The sequence below is a fragment of the Nerophis ophidion genome, linkage group LG20 (assembly GCF_033978795.1).
Source record: "Nerophis ophidion isolate RoL-2023_Sa linkage group LG20, RoL_Noph_v1.0, whole genome shotgun sequence".
Lineage (NCBI taxonomy): Eukaryota > Metazoa > Chordata > Actinopteri > Syngnathiformes > Syngnathidae > Nerophis > Nerophis ophidion.
In genome coordinates, this window is record NC_084630.1 from 1,059,975 (window position 1) to 1,081,110 (window position 21,136).

At 42.1% G+C, this 21,136-nt stretch overlaps 1 protein-coding gene across 1 annotated transcript in view; it reads right to left on the reverse strand.

Moving 5' to 3' along the window:
* cntln (centlein, centrosomal protein) overlaps positions 1-21,136 on the reverse strand; it is a 429,542-nt gene that overhangs the window by 249,253 nt on the left and 159,153 nt on the right. The window contains 3 exon segments of the mRNA XM_061880275.1: positions 12,160-12,445; positions 12,448-12,658; positions 16,941-17,038. Coding sequence (XP_061736259.1) covers positions 12,160-12,445; positions 12,448-12,658; positions 16,941-17,038 — 595 coding nt within the window.

Consider the following 21,136-nt stretch of genomic DNA (forward strand, 5'->3'; position numbering starts at 1 on the left):
TTAACATGCTTCAAAACTCACCAAATTTGACACACACGTCGGTATGGCAAACTTTCCCAACATATTAAGCAACCAATCCCCCAAAATGAAAATTACGCTCGAGCGCCCCCTAGGAAAAAATTACAGACAAAACTGCATGCAACTTCTGTTAGGAATGTCATAGCGACATGAAACAAAAACTCCTATGTAGGTCTGACTTAGACCCAAGTTTCATACACTCACTTCTTTCAGCAAAAATCTACGGGAAGTTGGCAAAAACCCCTTCAAAATAAAATGTGCGCAAAAAATGCAATTTTTGCCTCTTTGCGCTGTAATTTGACCCCTTTAAAATGCTTCAAAATTCACCAAACTTGGCGCACACATAAGGACTGGCAAATATTGCGATCTAATGAAAAAACCAAACCCCAAAACTCAAAATCGCGCTCTAGCGCTATTTTTGAATAAAACACTGAAAAAACTGCTCCTAGGAAGAAAACACAGACAAAATTGCTTGTAACTTCCGGTAAGAAAGTCGGAAAGACATGAAACAAAAACCTCTATGTAGGTCTCGCTTAGACCTACATTTCCTAAATTGACAACCCCCAACAAAAATCAACAGGAAGTTTGCAATCCCCCCTTCAAAACAAAAGTTTTGTAAAAACCGGTCACCTTTCTTCAAACATTATCTCCTCTGAGTGCGTTTGTTGTTTTGGCTTCAAACTCGCACAGGAGAGAGATTGAACCCTTCTGATTAAAAGTATAGAACAGAGTTTTGATAAGTTCTCAGGTTTTGATTTTACGTGCCTTCAAAGAACCCCTGTGCAAAGTCTCCTAAAAATGTCATTTTTGCCTCTTTGAGCTGTTATTTGACCCCCTTAAAATGTTTCTAAACTCACCAAACTTGACACACACATCAGGTCTGGCAAAAATTGCGATCTGATGAAAAAACCTAACCTCAAAACTCAAAATTGCCCCCCTAGGAATACAACACGGACAAACTGCTCCTAGGAAGAAAACACAGACAAAACTGCTTGTAATTTCCGGTAGGAATGTCAGAGAGACATGAAACAAAAAACACTATGTAGGTCTCACTTAGACCTACATTTTAAAAATGAACATACTTTAGCAAAAATCAACAGGAAGTTTGATATTTCACTTCAATACAACAACTGCATTACTTTCACAATGCATTAGATTCTCAAAATAGTGGCTCCAAGGCGTCTTCTAACGCTTATCCGGCCGTGGGTCTCGGGGGCAGCAGCCAAAGGCGGACCAGACCAACGCTGCTTGCAGCTTTAATTATTATTGAAGTCACAAAGTGCATTATTTTTTTTTTAACATGCCTCAAAACAGTGGCATGGAATTTGGGACATGCTCTCCCTGAGTGAGCATGCGGAAGTCGAGATGGGCGGTGTTTGGTGGTTACAAGGGGTGCATATTGTAGCGTCCCGAAAGAGTTAGTGCTGCAAAGGGTTCTGGGTATTTGATCTGTTGTGTTTATGTTGTGCTACGGTGTGGATGTTCTCCCGAAATGTTTTGCCATTCTTGTTTGATGTGGGTTCACAGTGTGGCGCATATTTGCAACAGTGTTAGGTGTTAAAGTTGTTTATAGAGACAGCGTGGCGCCGTGGGAGAGTGGCCGTGCGCAACCCGAGGGTCCCTGGTTCAATCCCCACCGAGTACCAACCTCGTCACGTCCTTTGTGTCCTGAGCAAGACACTTCACCCTTGCTCCTGATGGGTGCTGGTTAGCGCCTTGCATGGCAGCTCCCTCCATCAGTGTGTGAATGTGTGTGGGAATGTGGAAGTAGTGTCAAAGCGCTTTGAGTACCTTGAAGGTAGAAAAGTGCTATACAAGTACAAACCATTTATTTATTTATTATTTATAGGGCCGCCTTCAGTGTGACCTGTATGGCTGTGGACCAAATATGCTTGCATTCACTTGTGTGTGAATGCTCTCACACTATTATGTTAGATCCACTATGGACTGGACTCTCACACTATTATGTTAGATCCACTATGGACTGGACTCTCACTATTATGTTAGATCCACTATGGACTGGACTCTCACTATTATGTTAGATCCACTATGGACTGGACTCTCACTATTATGTTAGATCCACTATGGACTGGACTCTCACACTATTATGCTAGATCCACTATGGACTGGACTCTCACACTATTATGTTAGATCCACTATGGACTGGACTCTCAATATTATGTTAGATCCACTATGGACTGGACTCTCACACTATTATGCTAGATCCACTATGGACTGGACTCTCACACTGTTATGTTAGATCCACTATGGACTGGACTCTCACGCTATTATGTTAGATCCACTATGGACTAGACTCACACTATTATGTTAGATCCACTATGGACTGGACTCTCACTTTTATATTGGATCCACTATGGACTGGACTCTCACTTTTATATTGGATCCACTATGGACTGGACTCTCACTATTATGTTAGATCCACTATGGACTGGACTCTCACACTATTATGTTAGATCCACTATGGACTATACTCCCACTATAATGTTAGATCCACTATGGACTGGACTCTCACTATTATGTTAGATCCACTATGGACTGGACTCTCACTATTATGCTAGATCCACTATGGACTGGACTTTCACAATATTATGCTAGATCCACTATGGACTGGACTTTCACACTATTATGTTAGATCCACTATGGACTGGACTCTCACTATTATGTTAGATCCACTATGGACTGGACTCACACTATTATGCTAGATCCACTATGGACTGGACTTTCACAATATTATGTTAAATCCACTATGGACTGGACTCTCACTTTTATATTGGATCCACTATGGACTGGACTCTCACTTTTATATTGGATCCACTATGGACTGGACTCTCACTATTATGTTAGATCCACTATGGACTGGACTCTCACACTATTATGTTAGATCCACTATGGAACTGGACTCTCACTATTTAGATCCATTATGGACTATACTCCCACTATAATGTTAGATCCACTATGGACTGGACTCTCACTATTATGTTAGATCCACTATGGACTGGACTCTCACTATTTAGATCCATTAAGGACTATACTCCCACTATAATGTTAGATCCATTATGGACTGGACTCTCACACTATTATGTTAGATCCACTATGGACTGGACTCTCACACTATTATGTTAGATCCACTATGGACTGGACTCTCACTATTATGTTAGATCCACTATGGACTGGACTTTCAAAATATTATGTTAGATCCACTATGGACTGGACTCTCACTTTTATATTGGATCCACTATGGACTGGACTCTCACTATTATGTTGGATCCACTATGGACTGGACTCTCACACTATTATGTTAGATCCACTATGGACTGGACTCTCACTATTATGTTAGATCCACTATGGACTGGACTCTCACTATTATGTTAGATCCACTATGGACTGGACTCTCACACTATTATGTTATATCCACTATGGACTGGACTCTCACTATTATGTTAGATCCACTATGGACTGGACTCTCACTATTATGTTAGATCCACTATGGACTGGACTCTCACACTATTATGTTAGATCCACTATGGACTGGACTTTCACAATATTATGTTAGATCCACTATGGACTGGACTCTCACTATTATGTTAGATCCACTATGGACTGGACTTTCTAAATATTATGTTAGATCCACTATGGAACTGGACTCTCACTATTTAGATCCATTATGGACTATACTCCCACTATAATGTTAGATCCACTATGGACTGGACTCTCACACTATTATGTTAGATCCACTATGGACTGGACTCTCACACTATTATGTTAGATCCACTATGGACTGGACTCTCACTATTATGTTAGATCCACTATGGACTGGACTCTCACTATTATGTTAGATCCACTATGGACTGGACTCTCACACTATTATGTTAGATCCACTATGGAACTGGACTCTCACTATTTAGATCCATTATGGACTATACTCCCACTATAATGTTAGATCCACTATGGACTGGACTCTCACACTATTATGTTAGATCCACTATGGACTGGACTTTCACAATATTATGTTAGATCCACTATGGACTGGACTCTCACTATTATGTTAGATCCACTATGGACTGGACTTTCAAAATATTATGTTAGATCCACTATGGACTGGACTTTCACTATTATGTTAGATCCACTATGGACTGGACTTTCACTATTATGTTAGATCCACTATGGACTGGACTTTCACTATTATGTTAGATCCACTATGGACTGGACTTTCACACTATTATGTTAGATCCACTATGGACTGGACTCTCACACTATTATGTTAGATCCACTATGGACTGGACTCTCACACTATTATGTTAGATCCACTATGGACTGGACTCTCACTATTATGTTAGATCCACTATGGACTGGACTCTCACACTATTATGTTAGATCCACTATGGACTGGACTCTCACACTATTATGTTAGATCCACTATGGACTGGACTCTCACACCATTATCCTGGATCCACTATGGACTGGACTCTCACACTATTATGTTAGATCCACTATGGACTGGACTCTCACACTATTATGTTAGATCCACTATGGACTGGACTCTCACACTATTATGTTAGATCCACTATGGACTGGACTCTCACACTATTATGTTAGATCCACTATGGACTGGACTCTCACACTATTATGTTAGATCCACTATGGACTGGACTCTCACACTATTATGTTAGATCCACTATGGACTGGACTCTCACACTATTATGTTAGATCCACTATGGACTGGACTCTCACACTATTATGTTAGATCCACTATGGACTGGACTCTCACACTATTATGTTAGATCCACTATGGACTGGACTTTCACAATATTATGTTAGATCCACTATGGACTGGACTCTCACTATTATGTTAGATCCACTATGGACTGGACTTTCACTATTATGTTAGATCCACTATGGACTGGACTTTCACTATTATGTTAGATCCACTATGGACTGGACTTTCACTATTATGTTAGATCCACTATGGACTGGACTTTCACTATTATGTTAGATCCACTATGGACTGGACTTTCACTATTATGTTAGATCCACTATGGACTGGACTTTCACACTATTATGTTAGATCCACTATGGACTGGACTTTCACACTATTATGTTAGATCCACTATGGACTGGACTCTCACACTATTATGTTAGATCCACTATGGACTGGACTCTCACTATTATGTTAGATCCACTATGGACTGGACTTTCACTATTATGTTAGATCCACTATGGACTGGACTCTCACTATTATGTTAGATCCACTATGGACTGGACTCTCACACTATTATGTTAGATCCACCATGGACTGGACTCTCACACTATTATGTTAGATCCACTATGGACTGGACTCTCGCTATTATGTTAGATCCACTATGGACTGGACTCACACTATTATGTTAGATCTACTATGGACTGGACTCTCACTATTATGTTAGATCCACTATGGACTGGACTCTCACACTATTATGTTAGATCCACTATGGACTGGACTCTCACTATTATGTTAGATCCACTATGGACTGGACTCTCACTATTATGTTAGATCCACTATGGACTGGACTCTCACACTATTATGTTAGATCCACTATGGACTGGACTCTCACTATTATGTTAGATCCACTATGGACTGGACTCTCACTATTATGTTAGATCCACTATGGACTGGACTCTCACACTATTATGTTAGATCCACTATGGACTGGACTCTCACTATTATGTTAGATCCACTATGGACTGGACTCTCACTTTTATATTGGATCCACTATGGACTGGACTCTCACACTATTATGTTAGATCCACTATGGACTGGACTCTCACTATTATGTTAGATCCACTATGGACTGGACTCTCACACTATTATGTTAGATCCACTATGGACTGGACTCTCACACTATTATGTTAGATCCACTATGGACTGGACTCTCACTATTATGTTAGATCCACTATGGACTGGACTCTCACTATTATGTTAGATCCACTATGGACTGGACTCTCACAATATTATGTTAGATCCACTATGGACTGGACTCTCACACTATTATGTTAGATCCACTATGGACTGGACTCTCACACTATTATGTTAGATCCACTATGGACTGGACTCTCACTATTATGTTAGATCTACTATCGACTGGACTCTCACTATTATGTTAGATCCACTATGGACTGGACTCTCACACTATTATGTTAGATCCACTATGGACTGGACTCTCACACTATTATGTTAGATCCACTATGGACTGGACTCTCACACTATTATGTTAGATCCACTATGGACTGGACTCTCACTATTATGTTAGATCCACTATGGACTGGACTCTCACTATTATGTTAGATCCACTATGGACTGGACTCTCACAATATTATGTTAGATCCACTATGGACTGGACTCTCACACTATTATGTTAGATCCACTATGGACTGGACTCTCACACTATTATGTTAGATCCACTATGGACTGGACTCTCACTATTATGTTAGATCTACTATGGACTGGACTCTCACTATTATGTTAGATCCACTATGGACTGGACTCTCACACTATTATGTTAGATCCACTATGGACTGGACTCTCACACTATTATGTTAGATCCACTATGGACTGGACTCTCACTATTATGTTAGATCCACTATGGACTGGACTCTCACACTATTATGTTAGATCCACTATGGACTGGACTCTCACTATTATGTTAGATCCACTATGGACTGGACTCTCACACTATTATGTTAGATCCACTATGGACTGGACTCTCACAATATTATGTTAGATCCACTATGGACTGGACTCTCACTATTATGTTAGATCCACTATGGACTGGACTTTCACTATTATGTTAGATCCACTATGGACTGGACTCTCACTATTATGTTAGATCCACTATGGACTGGACTCTCACACTATTATGTTAGATCCACCATGGACTGGACTCTCACACTATTATGTTAGATCCACTATGGACTGGACTCTCGCTATTATGTTAGATCCACTATGGACTGGACTCACACTATTATGTTGGATCTACTATGGACTGGACTCTCACTATTATGTTAGATCCACTATGGACTGGACTCTCACACTATTATGTTAGATCCACTATGGACTGGACTCTCACTATTATGTTAGATCCACTATGGACTGGACTCTCACTATTATGTTAGATCCACTATGGACTGGACTCTCACACTATTATGTTAGATCCACTATGGACTGGACTCTCACTATTATGTTAGATCCACTATGGACTGGACTCTCACTATTATGTTAGATCCACTATGGACTGGACTCTCACTATTATGTTAGATCCACTATGGACTGGACTCTCACACTATTATGTTAGATCCACTATGGACTGGACTCTCACTATTATGTTAGATCCACTATGGACTGGACTCTCACTATTATGTTAGATCCACTATGGACTGGACTCTCACTATTATGTTAGATCTACTATGGACTGGACTCTCACTATTATGTTAGATCCACTATGGACTGGACTCTCACACTATTATGTTAGATCCACTATGGACTGGACTCTCACTATTATGTTAGATCCACTATGGACTGGACTCTCACACTATTATGTTAGATCCACTATGGACTGGACTCTCACACTATTATGTTAGATCCACTATGGACTGGACTCTCACACTATTATGTTAGATCCACTATGGACTGGACTCTCACTATTATGTTAGATCTACTATGGACTGGACTCTCACTATTATGTTAGATCCACTATGGACTGGACTCTCACACTATTATGTTAGATCCACTATGGACTGGACTCTCACACTATTATGTTAGATCCACTATGGACTGGACTCTCACTATTATGTTAGATCCACTATGGACTGGACTCTCACACTATTATGTTAGATCCACTATGGACTGGACTCTCACTATTATGTTAGATCCACTATGGACTGGACTTTCACACTATTATGTTAGATCCACTATGGACTGGACTCTCACAATATTATGTTAGATCCACTATGGACTGGACTCTCACTATTATGTTAGATCCACTATGGACTGGACTTTCACACTATTATGTTAGATCCACTATGGACTGGACTCTCACAATATTATGTTAGATCCACTATGGACTGGACTTTCATACTATTATGTTAGATCTACTCCAGGTCCATTGCACTGGTTGCCCTGATGTGGGATCTGAACCGAGGATGTGGTTGTGGCTTGTGCAGCCCTTTGAGACACTTGTGATTTAGGGCTATTTAAATAAACATTGATTGATTGGTTGAACTTACTCCTTTTTGCAGCTCCCTTACAGCAAAGCTCAATTATTGTGAGGGAAAAAAAAGTTCAACTATTGTCTTTTTGTATCCATCTTCCCTGAAACACTGAGGATTCATGATCTGTAAACACAGAAACTTTGGAAGTGTCATCACTGGGCTGGTGTGCCACTAAATAATGAGCTCAGTAATACTTCTTCAGTGAATTTAACGCGGCTGGAATAACTCAAACTCAACCCAAATATAGTTTTGGAAGAGACTAGGAAGACACTCAACCCAAATATAGTTTTGGAAGAGACTAGGAAGACACTCAACCCAAATATAGTTTTGGAAGAGACTAGGAAGACACTCAACCCAAATATAGTTTTGGAAGAGACTAGGAAGACACTCAACCCAAATATAGTTTTGGAAGAGACTAGGAAGACACTCAACCCAAATATAGTTTTGGAAGAGACTAGGAAGACACTCAACCCAAATATAGTTTTGGAAGAGACTAGGAAGACACTCAACCCAAATCTAGTTTTGGAAGAGACTAGGAAGACACTCAACCCAAATATAGTTTTGGAAGAGACTAGGAAGACACTCAACCCACTCATACTTCATCATTTCCCCATATTGCCATATTTTGGCTGAAAGGATTTCGTAGAGAACATCCACGATAAAGTTTGCAACTTTTGGTCGCTAATAAAAAAGCCTTGTCTGAACCGGAAGTAGCAGACAATGTGCGCGTGACATCACGGGTTGTGGAGCTCCTCACATCCTCACATTGTTTACAATCATGGCCACCAGCAGCGAAATCGATTCAGACCGAGAAAGCGACGATTTCCCCATTAATTTGAGCGAGGGTGAAAGATTCGTGGATGAGGAAAGTGAGAGTGAAGGACTAGAAAAAAAAAAGAAAAAAAAATAGACGTCAGAGCAATTCGGCCGGTGGGAAGAGGCAAGAGAGTCCGCAGTCCCCTTTTTGACATGTGCAGGAGGAACGATGCAAGCTCTCTGCTCATGTGTAAGGTCAGAACCGACTTAATACCACCATTTTCTCACCGAAACCTGCCGCTTGACATGTGGTAGGGAACCATGTTCGCTTGACCGCTCTGTTCCATAGTAAAGCTTCACCGTCATTTTTCGGGAATGTAAACAAGCAAACACCGGCTGTGTTTGTGTGGCTAAAGGCGGACGCAATACACCGCTTCCCACCTACATCTTACATCTTTCTTCTTTGACGTCTCCATTATTCATTGAACAAATTGCAAAAGGTTCAGCAACACAGATGTCCAGAATACTGTGTAATTATGCGATGAAAAGAGACGACTTATAGCTGTGATTGGTGCTGGACCAAAATGTCCTCTACAATGCGTGACGTCACGCGTCATCATACCGCGACGTTTTTGCATGATACTTCCGCGCAAAATTTAAAATTGCAATTTAGTAAACTAAAGCGGGCGTATCGTCATGTGTTGCAATGTTAATATTTCATCATTGATATATAAACTATCAGACTGTGTGGTGGCTAGTAGTGGCTTTCAGGAGGACTTTAATACTGTTCTTGTGACGGCCCTTTTTCAATAGCACAATGTTTTGACCAGATTCTAACCTCAAACAACTAAATTGCTGATGTGGTCCAAACAGTCAGCTGCCTCCAGCTGTTTCAGACTTGAGAGAATGTAGGAGCGAGAGCCAGAGGATGAAAACAAAGACCTGTCAGCATTTTCTTAACAGGTCGGACGTCTTCATTTGGCATGTTTCAGGCCAAACTTCTTTAAGCATTACTCCACATATTGAGGAGGGCGAGAGGAGGAGGTGTGGAGGGCTTTACTGTAACAAATGAGTTGACAGGTGCCTTAAACAAGACAACATCTCAGTTTAGACCTCCGTCTTCTCAAATCCACTTAGATCCTCCTGGCAGGTAAAGTGTATATTAGACGGCTGCTTATTAGCCACCTGGAGAGCATTAGGAAAGCCGGGCCTAGTTGCACCCAGTCCCTGCTAAACGGCCTCCAGTGGGCCGGGGTGGATTACGGTGTGATGAATTAGTTGGTGAAGGAAGGAGGACGGAAGGAAGTGGAGAGATGGGGGTGGGATAAATAGCGGCTATAGCTGCGAGTCTTTGGAATCAAATCATTCCGACCATCATTGAATAAGCGTCTCAGTGGCTTTTTTGCATAAAACATACATGAAATAATTACTGTGGATGGGTCTTAATTTAGAGGCTGTTAAACAGCTTGTAGACATCTGGTACGGAGCCGAGGAGAGTCATTCAAAATGTATCCGACTGAATTAAGGCGAAGAGAGGACTGTGGCTGGCAGAAATAAAGAGAGGCGAAGGCACGTTTGCGAATTGACAGGACACGAGACAAGCAACGCAACGACACGCGGGGGCGCATGTGGTGGGTGGGGTAGTGCTTGCAGGGGGGTCCTTAGCGCTGTCAAGAGGGGGATGTTAGCCAATATGCAAAGGACCGCTATATTAAATCAAACTGCCAAGCCGTCAATTCCGGGCCCCGTGTTATTGCGAGCGGGTGAAAACGGCACAGCTGAAAGGTATCAAGACATGCCCCCCCCCCCCCCCCCCCCCCCCCCCCCCCACACCCTCCCTCCTTCCAAAAGCCTCATCCCTGGGCTTTTCTGGCACCGCTTCAACTTTGTACACAGCCATGGCTAATTTTGCATGCAAATTTCAGTCAATAAGCTCCGAGCGCGGCGTCCCAGGACATTTCACGGGATCTGACACCCCCCCCCCCCCCCCCCCCCCCCCCCCCGCCCTCGTTCCGCTGCCTCTCTATCATTCCTTCTTCTTTGGGTTCCTGAATACCAACGAGACAAGAGGATGGAATTCAATCACCTCTTCGCTTTGCATATGCACAATGTCCCCTCCATGTTACAGGGGGGCCAAAAGTATTTAGTCAGCCAGCGATTGTGCAAGTTCTCCCACTTCAAATGATGACAGAGGTCTGTCATTTTCATCATAGGTACACTTCAACTGGGAGAGACAGAATGTGGAAAAAAAATCCAGGAATTCACATTGTAGGAATTTTAAATAATTTATTCGTAAATGATGGTGGAAAATAAGTATTTGGTCAACTATTCACAGATGGAAGGAGGTTTGGCTCCAAATCTCAGGATACATGGCCCCCATTCATTCTTTCCTTAACACGGATCAATCGTCCTGTCCCCTTAGCAGAAAAACAGCCCCAAAGCATGATGTTTCCACCCCCATGCTTCACAGTAGGTATGGTGTTCTTGGGATGCAACTCAGTATTCTTCTTCCTCCAAACACCACCAGTTGAGTTTATACCAAAATGGATACATGGATGATACAGCAGAGGATTGGGAGAATGTCATGTGGTCAGATGAAACCAAAATAGAACTTTTTGGTATAAACTCAACTGCTGGTGTTTGGAGGAAGAAGAATACTGAGTTGCATGCCAAGAACACCACACCTACTGTGAAGCATGGGGGTGGAAACATCATGCTTTGGGGCTGTTTTTCTGCCAAGGGGACAGGACGATTGATCCGTGTTAAGGAAAGAATGAATGGGGCCATGTATCCTGAGATTTGGAGCCAAAACCTCCTTCCATCAGTGAGTTGACCAAATACTTATTTCCACCATAATTTACAAATAAATTCTTTAAAATTCCTACAATGTGAATTCCTGGATTTTTTTTCCACATTCTGTCTCTCCCAGTTGAAGTGTACCTATGATGAAAATGACAGACCTCTGTCATCCTTTGAAGTGGGAGAACTTGCACAATCGCTGGCTGACTAAATACTTTTTGCCCCACTGTACGTGGCCCCCAGATGTCATCGCCAGCCCACACTCTAAACACCAAAAATAATGAGGTTGGGGAAGCAGTGAGTGTGTGTGTGCATCATTACCTCTCGCCGCTCAAGTCCTCCCACTCGTCCTTAGAGGGACTTGGGATGCGGCCTTGCCAGCTGATGGCTTGATTGGGGATGACGCTTCGGCGGCTGGAACCCCTGAGCTTAATTGTTTTCAACTTCGCTTTGCCGCTAATACCGCCGGCGCTCCCGGCCCGCGATGGTGCCGCCGTTCGGTTCCTGTAGAAGTCGCGGGCCGCACGGAGAATGCCCAACTCCTGCCTCAGCTTCAGCAGCTGATGACGGAGCTCGGAGGACTCTTTTCCAGAGACGGCCAGCCGGCTTCCAGAGCCACGATCTCGCCGCGATGCCGTTCCCACTGGGCCAAGGCCTGGGAGTTAAAGTCTTCCTGGGCTTGCAGGTGGTCCCGCGAGGCTTGGAGTCTGCAGCAGTCATGGGCCAAGTCTTCATTGGCCTCAAGGAGCTGCTGTTTCTCTTCCCTCAGCCGCTCCGTCTCCCCCTCAAGGGACAGCATCCTTTGCTCCAGCTGCTGGATCTGAAGGAATCAAGGATTTGTAGCCTCAGTGCTATATGCTCATATTTCTTTGCATCATCAACTTTTTGGACATGCTTTAATTGCAGCAAATCAACTTGAACACCCGAAGATGTACAAACTCCATAAGAATGGTAAATTGTGTTTGATGTAAATATAAACGGAATACAATGATTTGCAAATCATTTTCAACCCATAGTCAATTGAAAGCATTATAAAGACAACTCATACACTTTATTTTTTTTTGCAAATAATAATGAACTTTTTAATTTCATGGCTGCAACACGTGCCAAAGTAGTTGGGAAAGGGCATGTTCACCACTGTGTTACATCACCTTTTCTTTTAACAACACTCAAAAACGTTTGGGAACTGAGGAAACTAATTGTTGAAGCTTTGAAAGTGGAATTCTTTCCCATTCTTGTTTTATGTAGAGCTTCAGTCCTTCAACAGTCATATTTTACGCTTCATAATGCACCACACATTTTCCATGGGAGACAGGTCTGGACTGCAGGCGTGCCAGGAAAGTACCTGCACTCTTTTTTTTACAAAGCCACGCTGTTGTCACGTGCTGAATGTGGCTTGGCATTGTCTTGCTGAAATAAGCAGGGGCGTCCATGAAAAAGATAGCGCTTAGATGGCAGCATATGTTGCTCCAAAAGCTGTATGTACCTTTCAGCATTAATGGTGCCTTCACAGATGTGTAAGTTACCCATGCCTTGGGCACTAATGCACCCCCATACCATCACACATGCTGGCTTTTACACTTTGTGTCAATAACAGTCTGGATGGTTAGCTTCCCTTTGGTCCGGATGACACGATGTCAAATATTTCCAAAAACAATTTGAAATGTGGACTCGTCAGACCACAGAACACTTTTCTACTTTGCATCAGTCCATCTTAGATGATCTCGGGCCCAGAGAAGCCGGCGGCGTTTCTGGATGTTGTTGATAAATGGCTTTCGCTTTGCATAGTAGAGCTTTAACTTGCACTTACAGATGTAGCGACAAACTGTATTTAGTGACAGTGGTTTTATGAAGTGTTCCTGAGCCCATGTGGTGATATCCTTTAGAGATTTATGTCGGTTTTTGATACGGTGCTTTCTGAGGGATGGAAGGTCATTCAATGTTGGTTTCCGGCCATGCCGCTTACGTGGAGTGATTTCTCCAGATTATCAGTTTGAACATCAAATATGTTGTCTTTGTAGCATATTCAACTGAATATGCTTGAAAAGGATTTGCAAATCATTGTATTGTGTTTATATTTACGTTTAACTATCTTACCATGAATTGATTAATGTGGACCTATTAACATTTAGTGCTCAATTGGACGGATTATGTACTGAACTCTGCAACCTAGTAATAAAAGTTTCAATCAATCAATCAAAAACATAATTTCCCACTCATATGTAAACAGGGTTTGTACTTTGACAGGAATTTTATATGGGACTAGTGACTTTTGGAAAAAGGCAAATTGTGATGACTGCTGCAACACTGAACATTGTACTTTTTGTGTTATGGACACGCATTAGTTGAGTCTTTATTTAAAGGGACAATGTACGGAAACATTAAGCTCACAGACAGATATATGTTCTGTACCACATTAGAGCTAATTGGCTAATGTCCATCTGCAGTCCCTGGCTACCTAAATTAAAGGGATACAAAATCCATCCATTCATTTTCTACCGCTTGTCCCTTTTGGGATCGTGGGGGTGCTGGTGCCTATCTCAGCTACAATCGGGCGGAAAACGGTGTACACCCTGGACAAGTCGCCATCCCATCGCAGGTCCAAAACAGATAGACAGACAACATTTACACACTAGGGACCATTTAGTGTTACCAATCAACTTATCCCCTTATCCCCAGGTGCATGTCTTTGGAGGTGGGAGGAAGCCGGAGTACCCGGAGGGAACCCACGGAGTCACGGGGAGGACATGCAAACCCTACACAGAAAGATCCCGAGCCCAGGATTGAATCCAGGACTACTCAGGACCTTTGTATTGTGAGGCAGACGCACTAACCCCTCTTCAATAAAGTACTATCTAGGTCCCAACCTTGTGGGAACAGTTTGGAGCGGGCCCCTTCCTCTTCCAGTGCACAAAGCAAGGTCCATATAGACATGGATGACAGAGTCTGGTGTGGATGAACTTGACTGGCCTGCACAGAGTCCTGACCTGAACCCGATAGAACACCTTTGGGATGAATTAGAAAGGAGACTGAGAGCCAGGCCTTCTCGACCAACATTAAAAGTATTGTTACAGTGTAATAGTTCTTGTTACCTGAGGTCATGCCACTATTTGTATTATAATCCTTCAACAAAGTAACAGTGAAACTCTTGTGAATAATCATTGAATAGAGAACTGGGGATGGGAGGAAATAAGTTTTATTCCCACTCCCTTTCAGGCAAAACTGGACAATCATGCATTACAAACTGTACATTCACTTTTGCACTATATTAATTGATATTATGTGTTGTCAACTTTGTACTTTTGTTTTGGTTTATTATTATTATTTTGATGTCATTTCCTGAAATAAATGAAATTAAATGAACATCAGAGTGTGACCTCACCAATGCACTTTTGGAAGAAAATAGTGGAAAACTCCTATAAACACACTCCGCAACCTTGTGGACAGCCTTCCCTGAAGACTTAAAGCTGTAATAGCACTGAGGGCCGCACACTGAAAAGTCAAAGCAAGCGGGGGCCATTTTCATTATTTTTATTTTAAAAACCAATACAATATATGTATAAGAAATATACATTTCGGCCTCCACTCAGTTATGATCCCGGGGACCCCAAAGGGTTTTGGTCAAAAAAATATATAAAAAATGTGTCATTATTCAGTATTATTATTTTCATTATTATTCAAGTTTTAAATCTCCAGATCAACATTAGGAAAAAAATGGAAAAACACAAAATATGCAATATTTTCACCCAATAATTTTTTTAGGTGGAATATTTGAGATTATATAATAATTGGAGCCTTAATTTTGGATTTTGATTCATTATTATTTTTTGAGCAATGACACTTAAAATCCAATCACACTAAAATAATTGGGTATCCAAAAGTGTTAAAAATAAATTATATATTTATTTTACAGTTTACTTTTAGCACAATAATCTCGAGATCAACTTCAGATCTATCCGTCAATTATTAGTTTTATTGTTGTTTATATTTTTTGTTTGTTTTAGGCCCTTCTTAAAACAAACAAAAAAACAGCTCAGTTTTTTTATATGGCAAAACACAAAATATGCAACATTTTCCCCCAAAAATATTTCAAAGTGGAATATTTAATGTGACGTAATCGGAGCCTTGAATAGGTCGATAATTAGAAGTGACATTGATTTTGATTCATGATTATTTTTTAAAGAAAGAAACAGCCTGCATGGCAGCTTTGTGTTATAAGAGTAAACATTGCAACAATTTCTTGTTACATTTCACCTGTTTGCTCTTTTATACCACTTTATATGTTTTACATTTTTTTTCAATTGTATTCTTAAAATGTGCCGTCGGGCCAGTAAAAAATGGCCCCCGGGTCGCACTTTGGACACCCCTGGGTTCAAACCCGGGCTCAGGATCTTTCTGTGTGGAGTTTGCATGTTCTCCTCCGGGTACTCCGGCTTCCTCCCACCTCCAAAGACATGCACCTGGGGATAGGCCCCTCCCACCTCCAAAGACATGCACCTGGGGATAGGTTGATTGGCAACACTAAATGGTCCCTAGTGTGTGAATGTGAGTGTGAATGTTGTCTGTGTTGGCCCTGCGATGAGGTGGCGACTTGTCCAGGGTGTACCCCCCCTTCGGCCCGAATGCAACTGAGATGGGCTCCAGCGATTCCCCGCGACCACAAAAGGAACAAGCGGTAGAAAATGGATTGATATTGTTAAAATCACAACTGTGGACATTACCCAGGAATACTTAGTCATTTTGTTAGCTCCTTCTAGGAGTCTGTTAATGGCTGCTGGGTTTGTGCCTCGGGGCATTTTTAGCGGGGTCCTGCTCTCCCCATCCATAAAAGAGAGGGTGCCAAAAAGCAGACGGGTGGAGATAAACTGAAGTAGCTTTTTCAAATTTGATTAAGAGCTGATAATTGTTCAAATAAGCCACCGATTTATCTAATGCGTTGCCAGGGGGAAAAAAACATGACATGATGAGGAACTGACCAAAATGTGACATTTTCAAATCATTCCAGACAGAACATGAGTTAATTTACTGAGCGCCATTGTGCAGCAGTTATGTCTTTTATTTGGTGGTGACAAAGAACACTTAGCGAAGGCATAGCGCTGTACCTTTTTGAACGACTCTTCCAATCGCTGCGAAGAAAGGGAGGGCTTTCTCGGCGTGCTTCTTTTGACCCGGCGCTCCTGCAGCACTTTGCCGAGCAGCTCTGCACAGGAGAACAAAGGTTGTTGTGACACGGGGCATCAAACCCGGGCGGCTCAATCAATAGGATGATAAAAAAGGGCTGCGTTAAATCAATTAGCATCACTAAAGCTCAAATTTCCTTCGTAAGGCACATTTTTATTGTTCCTGTCAGTCAGACGGAAGTCAAGCAGTGCTGTTTTATCACAGACTCTCGGCCGCTGCCATCCGAAATAACAGAAAGGGGTTTATTTAAAAATGCGCAAGGACATGGGGGAAACAATGTAAAAAAAAAAGCAAACACACAGCTTCTTTCAAGGGAACCTAAACAAATGCGAGAAGGACTTGAATCCCTGGTGAAGACTGTAGAGCCCCGGGCAGCACTGCTTTGTAGTCCATGAGGGTTCCCCCAATGGACAGCTTATATGCACAGAGAACTTCACTATCAGCCTTGACTTAAAAAAAAAAGAAATAAAGGAAACACGTAATCATTAAGGTGTAACAAGACAGAAAATTGGTGAAAAGTAGAAGCAATTGGCAAGAAAAACCCTATTTAAGAAGGGTTAAGGTATGGTAGGGAGTGCATACGGGCACATGGAGGCCATGGCAAGTACTTGGATTTTGAATACAAAACCCAAAACCAGTGAAGTTGGCACATTGTGTAAATGGTCAATAAAAAACAGAATACAATAATTTGCAAATCCTTTTCAACTTATATTCAATTGAATAGACAAGATACATAATGTTCAAACTGGTAAACATTATTTTTTGCAAATATTAGCTCATTTGGAATTGGATGCCAGCAACATGTTTCAAAAAAGCGGGCACAAGTGGCAAAAAAGACTGAGAAAGTTAAAGGAATGCTCATCAAACACTTATTTGGAACATCCCACAGGTGTGCAGGCTAATTGGGAACAGGTGGGTGCCATGATTTGGTATAAAAGCAGCTTCCATGAAATGATAAGTAATTCACAAACAAGGATGGGGTGAGGGTCACCAATTTGTAAGCAAATTGTCAAACAGTTTTAGAACAACATTTCTCAACGAGCTATTGCAAGGAATTTAGGGATTTTACCATCTACGGTCCGTAAAATCATCAAAAGGTTCAGAGAATCTGGAGAAATCACTGCACGTAAGCGATGATATTATGGACCTTTGATCCCTCAGGCGGTACTGCATCAAAAACCGACATCATTGTGTAAAGGATATCACCACATGGGCTCAGGAACACTTTATAAAACCACTGACAGTAAAAACTCTGCTATGCAAAGCAAAACCCATTCATCAACAACATCCAGAAACGCTGCCGGCTTCTCTGGGCTTGAGATCATCTAAGATGGACTGATGCGAAGTGGAAAAGTGTTCTGTGGTCTGACGAGTCCACATTTCAAACTATATTTCAAAACTGTGGACGTGGTGTCTTCCGGAACAAAGAGGAAAATAACCATCCGGATTGTTATAGGCACAAAGTGTAAAAGCCAGCATGTGTGATGGTATGGGGGTGTATTAGTGCCCAAGGCATGGGTAACTTACACATCTGTGATGGTATGGGGGTGTATTAGTGCCCAAGGCATGGGTAACTTACACATGTGTGATGGTATGGGGGTGTATTAGTGAACAAGACATGGGTAACTTACACATGTGTGATGGTATGGGGGTGTATTAGTGAACAAGACATGACTAACTTACACATGTGTGATGGTATGGGGGTGTATTAGTGAACAAGACATGGGTAACTTACACATGTGTGATGGTATGGGGGTGTATTAGTGAACAAGACATGGGTAACTTACACATGTGTGATGGTATGGGGGTGTATTAGTGCCCAAGGCATGGGTAACTTACACATGTGTGAAGGCACCATTAATGCTGAAAGGTCCATACAGGTTTTGGAGCAACATATGTTGTCGTCCAAGCAACGTTATCATGGATGCTTCTGCTTATTTCAGCAAGACAAATGTTACAACAGCGTGGCTTCGTGGTAAAAGAGTGAGGGTACTTTCCTGGGCCGTCTGCAGTCCAGACCTGTCTCCCATGGAAAATGTGTGGCACATTATGAAGCGTAAAATACGACAGAGGACTGTTGAAGGACTGAAGCTCTACATAAAACAAGAATGGGAAATAATTCCACTTTCAAAGCTTCAACAATGAGTTTCCTCAGTTCCCAAACGTTTATTGAGTGTTGTTAAAAGAAAAGGTGATGTAACACAGTGGTGAACATGCCCTTTCCCAACTACTTTGGCACGTGTTGCAGCCATGAAATTCTAAGTTAATTATTATTTGCAAAAAAAAAAAAGTTTATGAGTTTGAACATCAAATATGTTGTCTTTGTAGTGCATTCAACTGAATATGGCTTGAAAAGGATTTGCAAATCATTGTATTTCGTTCATATTTACATCTAACACAATTTCCTAACTCATATGGAAACAGGGTTTGTATATCAAACCTGCGACATATGGAGTATGTTCGATATATGGCCCAGTCCTTGGTGCACACATTTACGAGTCTTTCACCCTCGCTGGTTACGTGTGGCAGAAAAATGACCAATAGGATTTCTGTGTCAAAAAGTCTCCTCGTATTTTCAATGCTCACTTGTGCGATGACAGTTCCACTCAAACCAGATGTTTTGCCTCTTTAAAGCTATAAAAAACATGTTATATTACTACATTTTCCTCGTCCGAACTGTCAGACTGAACAATATGTCAGCAGTGATTTTAGTCCAAGCTCCAAAATAAGTTTTGAGCGACTACAACGTTCTCTCCAGAACCTCTGTGACCTGATCAAAGAGCCGAGGGCTTGCAGGATGATCTCTAACGAAAGGTAGCACATGAAAGGAAGCAAGCTTTTGTGCCATGGCTCATGAACAGACATGCAAGGGGACATTAATGTATGCCGCCTTTGCCAGGACCTCCTCCTCTTGCGGCGGGCGACTAGGGAGCCACCACGTCTTCTTATCAAGGTGACAACTCCCAGGCTGCTGGGCTAAATTACTCCCAACATGGTTATGTACAGCCGGCAGCCCCTCCTGTCCTTTTCTGCAGCTTCCTTCTGATTGGATGTGACATGCCAGGAAGACGAAAGAGCTGGCTAATTCAAAGTAACAAACTTCCCAGGACAAAGCATACATGCAGCACTTTGTCCTTTATTTGCCTTTAATGAAGCCGACATAACTCACCTCAAATGTTAAGTTCCAAGTTATTTCAGCCTGAAACAAACTTCTTGCCACAATTCAAGGTGTTTGGTCACACATTGTTAGTTAATTGAGGACCCTAGGACCTGCATGCACTCCCTGTAATCTTTAGGCATGCTTCTGCAAAAATGCTACATTGTAGAACAGGGGTCTCAAACTCAATCTACCTGGGGGCCACTGGATGCAGAAACTGGGCCAGGCTGAAAAAAATCAAACATTAACTTTTTAATGAATTCCCCTTCTTTGAATGGCTATACCGCCCTAGCAACTTACTTGCCAACTCTTGCGATCTTTCCGGGAAACACCCGTATATCAGTGCTCCTCCCGACAATCTCCCGAGGTAATCTTTCTCCCGGTTTTCACCCGGACAATAATATTAGGGGTGTGTCATGATGGCACTGCCTTAAGCGTCCTCTACAACCCGTCGTCTCGTCCGCCTTTCCACCTTAAAAACTGTACTGGCCCAGTCACACATTGTGTGAAACTACTGCACACCCACGGAAGTGACTGCAAGACATACTTGGTCAACAGCCATACAGGTCACACTGAGGGTGGCCGTATAAACAACTTTATCACTGTTACAAATATGTGTCACACTATAAACCCACACCAAACAAGAATGACAAACACATTTTGGGAGAACATCCGCACCGTAATACAACAAACACAGCGGAACAAATACCCAGAATCTCTCTTCCGGGCTACAATAGGGGGCGGGGTTGTAGCCCGGAGGAATTAGGGCTGCATGGGATTCTGGGTATTTGTTCTGTTGTGTTTATGTTGTTTCACAGTGCGGATGTTCTCCCAAAATGTGTTTGTCATTTTTTTGGTGTGGCTTCACAGTGTGGCGCATATTTGTAACAGTGTTAAAGTTGTTTATACGGCCACCCTCAGTGTGACCTGTGTGGCTGTTGACCGAGTATGTCTTGCAGT